The 5,983-nt window shown below is 23.4% G+C and overlaps 1 protein-coding gene across 1 annotated transcript in view; it reads left to right on the top strand.

The window, feature by feature from the left end:
* The first annotated feature begins 990 nt into the window (after nt 1-990).
* The window catches only part of LOC105627657 (soluble guanylate cyclase 89Db-like), a 23,791-nt gene continuing 18,798 nt past the window's right edge, over nt 991-5,983 (top strand). The window contains exons 1-4 of the mRNA XM_012208935.1: nt 991-1,032; nt 4,117-4,316; nt 5,139-5,332; nt 5,502-5,635. Of these exons, the coding sequence (XP_012064325.1) occupies nt 991-1,032; nt 4,117-4,316; nt 5,139-5,332; nt 5,502-5,635 (570 nt within the window). The remainder of the gene's footprint in view (nt 1,033-4,116; nt 4,317-5,138; nt 5,333-5,501; nt 5,636-5,983) is intronic.

A 5,983-nucleotide genomic window follows, 5' to 3' on the forward strand; every position in this document is an offset into this window, starting at 1 on the left:
CTCTCTNTNNTNTNNTNTATATATATTATTATATATATATATATNTNTNTNTTNTATATANANANANATAATAATAATAATATATATAATATTATTATTATTCAGAATTTTTTAATACCGTATTTTATAAGAAGAAAAACTTTAGAAGAAAATAAATCATTTTTATCTCTTGCTGTTTTTCTGTAAAATTAATCAAGTATTTGAGTAAAAAATTATTGAAAACCAATATTTAGCAATTTTTAATAATTAATATCTCGTTAACCATTGCGAAAATCGCAAAATAATAGAGAATATTTCGATTCAGTCCGCTCTACCTGCTCAGGATCGGTGGTGCTGTAATTTAATGACACTCTGTATAATTTAATTATAAAAACACACAATTGGAGAAATTATTTATGTATTTTTTGAAGTGTTTAATAATTTTAAGAACACTTGTATTCTTAAGCAATATGTACTCTTTTGGAAATAAATTTATTGTAATATATTAAGACGTAAATATTAATGAAAAAAATCTTTTAATTATTCAAAATATAATTAATAAATCACTCTCTAGAAATTAAACGTAAATAATCTTTTACATACATCAAATAAAATTGTGAAAATTTATTTCTTGAAACATTTAGGCTAAACGCCTCCGTAAAACAGCTATAAAGTCTGCGCACACGCATCGCGTAGTTACGTCTCTTCAATCCATTCTTGTTAGCTTGAGTAACCCTCAAGCCACAGTCGGAACAAGATCTATTGCACATCATTCCTTCAACTTCCTTCTCTTCATTGCATCGAAGAGAGTCTATTATTCAAATAACACGGTACCATAGTTGTGATTCTAATCGGCGCGAAACACTTGTCTTCTGAATGTTGCGATTAATGTGAAGGATTTTGGTTTGCTAGTGTTGTAAGATTGCGAAAAATATTTTATAAATTTGAATATTTCCTTTATTTAATTTAATTAATAAGCGCTTAAGTAAAGTGAAATTCGTGTTCGTCAAGATGTACGGGATGCTGCTGGAAAGTGTGCAATATTTCGTACAGGTAAAGCACAAACAAATCATAGAATTAATATTGTATATTTAGCTAAGGATAGGATATACAGCTTAGCTTGAGACATATGTACTTGCACAACGATTGAGTTTAAATTAAAATTTAATTTTTTCTTTGTTTTTCTTTATGATAAGCAGTTTTCTACATAATTTCTTTTTCCTACAAAATTTGTTTTTCCTTGTAAATAATGGCAAAAATTAAAAATTATCTTATTATTGAAAAAATTCTTTAATTTTTATTATATATTACTACATCACTATTTGAAAAAAATTAATGATTAAGGTCCAGTTGCATCAATGTTACTTTGACTTTAAGCGACTTAAAACTCTCATTTTAAAGCGAAAGAAAAACGTGCTTTAGTCATTTATGTTATAAACCGCTTACATATTATTTAAAATATGTTGTATAATGAAATTTAAAGAAATCAAAAAACATTATTTATAATGTTTTTAATTTCTTCAATTTTGTTAAATAAAAATTTATGTATTATATAAAATCATAAATAATATAATTTTACAATTTATAAGTGTTCTAAATTAGCACACATTTTTTATTAATTTACTTAATTATTAAAATTGTTTTTTGATTAAGCTTTCTTCATAAAATAATTTAACATTTCTTTAATATTTTTAATTAAATCTTTAATTAAATTTAACTATAAATTGCAACTATAAATTTAAACTATAAATTTAACTATAAACTGCATTTAAAAATTTAAAAAAATGATTTATTAAATTTGGCAAAAGTTCGGAAATCTTATTTTATGCTCTTTTTATATTTTAAAATTCTAGCTCTATTTATTCTGAATAACATAGAGAATCGCAAGTTTGATAAAATTATAGTGGCGTAGTTGCTCTTGGAAATATTTAATTTAAGAAGTTTGAGATTGTGAATGTTGTGCTGATGAAGATCAAAAGTTTCTACAATTTAAAAATATTAAAACTGTTTCTCACAAATTTTTTCACTTAATTATTTGATTATTTTTCTCTTTTTATTAATAACATTAAAAATAATTTCTTTTTCACGCGTTTTACGTTAAATATATGCGATCGATTTTTTACGTCAAGGGATATCGTATCTCATAGCTGCGCAGATTTTAATGAATCCTATCATGTTTCCTAACATATTCTTTTTTTCCTTGATAGACATTTTATTTTCAGAAAAAATATATTATACTTATATATGTATAATTAAAAAAAGTTATGATAATTTATGTAACGGTTACAAATTTGATAAATTAAAAACAAATGTCAATTTAAGTTATTTTCTATCTCATACAATAAAAATAAAATTACATTTTTAATAAAAAATTTGCTTTTATTGTATTTGTCAAGTACATAAATGCAGTTCTATAAATAAGAATATTACATATTCTTTTATTATATTAGTTTATTTATATCTTATTAAAATTTTTATAAAGTTTTATCATAAAAAATGGTGAAAAAATAAATATAAAGTGCAAATTGTATTATAATTAAAACGTTTGTATTGACATGCTAATAAATTCGACAAATCTATATTAATTGCACGTTCGTCAGCATCCATTTTAATGAACTGTACATATATTCACCGGATATTTAATTGCAGAGTTAAGGTTGAATACGTTTATTTTTAAACTATATTTGCAATTTTCGTTATTCTATCTTTTTGTAAAGACAAACAGAATCAAAATTAAACTCATTCATCTGTCTAATTCTTTACGAGGTTTAAAGTAAGATTTAAGAATGATAATGTTTGTAAAAATTTATTTATTTTTTATGTTATTGTTAATTACAATTAATATTATTACATTATCATGATAATTAATTAACTTAATATGTTTTATTTTTGTCTTGAAAATTATTTTGAAAATTTTGATCTACGTAGATACTTATAACGTATGCCACGTACTTGCGAAGGAAATGCTTTGTAGATATGTAATAAGTACTTGAATATGAATGGTCCTATAACTACTTCCTTTTAATCTCCGATGTTTTAATTGCACAAAGTTTTAAAAATAGAATCTCCTTTTTGTCAACATGTAAGGCCAATTCTATTAATTTGTTTTAATAATATCTTCCTTATTTTTTTTATATCTTTTTTTTAATCACTTATAATTATATAAGTTATATATCTCTCTCTTAATAGGTAAATATCTCTTAATGATACTTCTATTTATGTTTTTTTCTTTTTATATTAAATATAACTTAGGTTACATTGATACATTTCTTTACTTATTTTTATTCTTTTTTATTATCTTTAGTATTTTATATTTATACGCACAATGCATAAATAATGACAATATTATAAATTTTAATTTACGATAAAAATAGGGATTATTAATTATAATGTTTTATATGTACTGTACCATTAATCATTAATAATTTTATTTATTTTTATGCATCTTTAGTAAATCCATTTTTTTAAATCAATTTATACTTTTAAAAAATTTTTTTTAATATTTTTGTAAAATTAAAAATACTTTTGAAATATTAAATTATTTCTTAGTTGTTTCTTAGTTGTTAGATCATTTCAATTTGTAAATTTGCGTGTTCATTTGCGATATGAGAGCTAATGAAGAAAGCTCCTGAGAGCTTTCCTCATTAAAGATCACATATTCATTTTCGTGACCACATCTCATCCTAGTAAAAGAAAGATTAATTAACATAGGGAAATTGGGAAATTGGTTTGATTATCTAAATCGACTTATAATTGATTCGTGGAATTTATTATCAGACGTAACAAAGGTATCATTGCAAATATTATCTTTACCAAATAATACTCTACGTTTCGCTTATATGAGTTATTTGTTCTACATTTTGAATTTTAACTGCTTTAATTAAGCCATAATTTAGAGAGAGGAGCATTACAACTTATTATTGTAATATATTATAGCTTTTATTATAGCTTTTTTGTTGTACCAACTTTATTCACTTCAGATATCTACATTATATAAATTAAAAGATAAAATATTAAATATAAAATTAACATACTAAATAAAAAATTGAGAAGTATTAAATATAAAAATATGAAATATTTAAATAGATATTTAAATACAATATTTAAATACATAAATACTAAAAATATTTTTTACAGTTAGAATTTGGCGAAGAAGTATGGCTTCGAATTTTAGAGAAAGCTGATTGCAAACATATAGTTTTTAATACAAGACAAATATATCCAGATATGCTGATGACTAATTTGGCAATGGCTCTTGCCGCATATACTGGTGATTCTATGGATAACATTATGCAATTTTTTGGAAAGTGTTTTGTTAGATTTTTTAGTAATTTAGGGTAAGTAATGTATTTAAAAAATATACACAAATCTAATTTTAAAACATGTTGACAATTCTATGTGTAATTTTTAAAATATAATTAATTATATAGAACACTGTATAATCATCACTTCACGTATACACAGATAATAATTATAAAAACAATTCCAATTCTAATTTTATTTCCATCTCTTTTTGTCTAAATCACCATATTATCTTTTTACTTTCGGACTTAACAGGATTTTCGTCTTGAACCGATGAATTTGTTATTAATGATTCTTATATCTTTGAGTTTTTGGAGCTTACTTTATGACGTAATGAAAAAAGAGTTACATTTTTATAATATATTGCGCTTTTTCGTTTAATAATTGATATGATCTCTTATTTATTATTTATATTTATTATGTTTGTCATTATATGTAATGCTACTTGATTTTGTTTGTTTCTTTTAGAAACAAATAAAATTAAGTAGTATTACATCTCTTGGACTTTTAGTCTATTATTAGATTTTTTTTTACTATGACTTCTTTATAGATTTTTATTATTTTTAATCCTATTTCCAAATTTCGAATGCTTTCTCCTTTTAATTATAATTGTAATTTACGATTATCGATCATCGAAAGATGAAGCAATAGAAACTACATATATAAGATGCAAAATCTTCTCTTTAGATTTCACAAACTTTAAGAAATGTGCGTAAAGTTTACACACATGTCAACATAATAAATTAATTCAATTAGAATTGCTTATGTATACATATTGTATATTTTAAAAAATATTATATTTATGCTTACAAAAAAAATTAATAAAATTTGCACATAATACATAGTTTACTTTTTAGGTATGATTGTACTGTAAAAGCAACTGGTCGATATTTTTGTGATTTTTTACAAAGTGTAGACAATATTCACATGCAAATGAGATTCACGTACCCAAAAATGAAGAGTCCATCTATGTATACAACGCATGTCGATCCACAGGGTGTTGTTTTAGTTTACAGAAGTACTCGGCAAGGTTTTACGCATTATCTTATGGGTAAGAATTTATTCTTTTTTTTTAATTTTATTATATATCATAAATATAAAAAAATTATACTGCTATAAAAACGTTCATACAAGTATATGAAAAAAAGAAAAATACAAATACGTAAATCTTTAATTCAATTATATTTTCTATTATATATAAAATGTTCTACTTTTTGTAGGACAATTATTTCAAATAGCGAAAGACTTATATAATATAGAATTGGATATCAAAGTATTAGAAAGTTCAAATAGTATTCCAGGATCTCGAAGTGTAATGGTTAAATTTCGTATTAATTTCGACAACCAGCAATATGTGAGTTTTAAATTGAGATTATATCGTTCTTTCTTTCGAAAAGATTATTAAAAAAAATTTTTTTAATAATCTTATATTATATATATATATATATATACTATATGGGCTGAAAAGTCCCGGGATTTTTCAATATGTGGCGCCACTAGAAAATGAACATGATTCATTTCGAGAGATTCATCTGTCACTAGTTTATGTATGAAGTTTCATGACATTTCGTTCATTGGTTTACAAGCTACATTCGTTTAAGTGGCGCTACTTTCGCTTTCGTACTGTATCATCACGATAACGCACCGTCATACACGTCCTTGAAAACGATGACCAAATTGGACCAATTCTGAGTCGGAGACA

Source organism: Atta cephalotes (genome assembly GCF_000143395.1).
Source record: "Atta cephalotes unplaced genomic scaffold scaffold00009, whole genome shotgun sequence".
Lineage (NCBI taxonomy): Eukaryota > Metazoa > Arthropoda > Insecta > Hymenoptera > Formicidae > Atta > Atta cephalotes.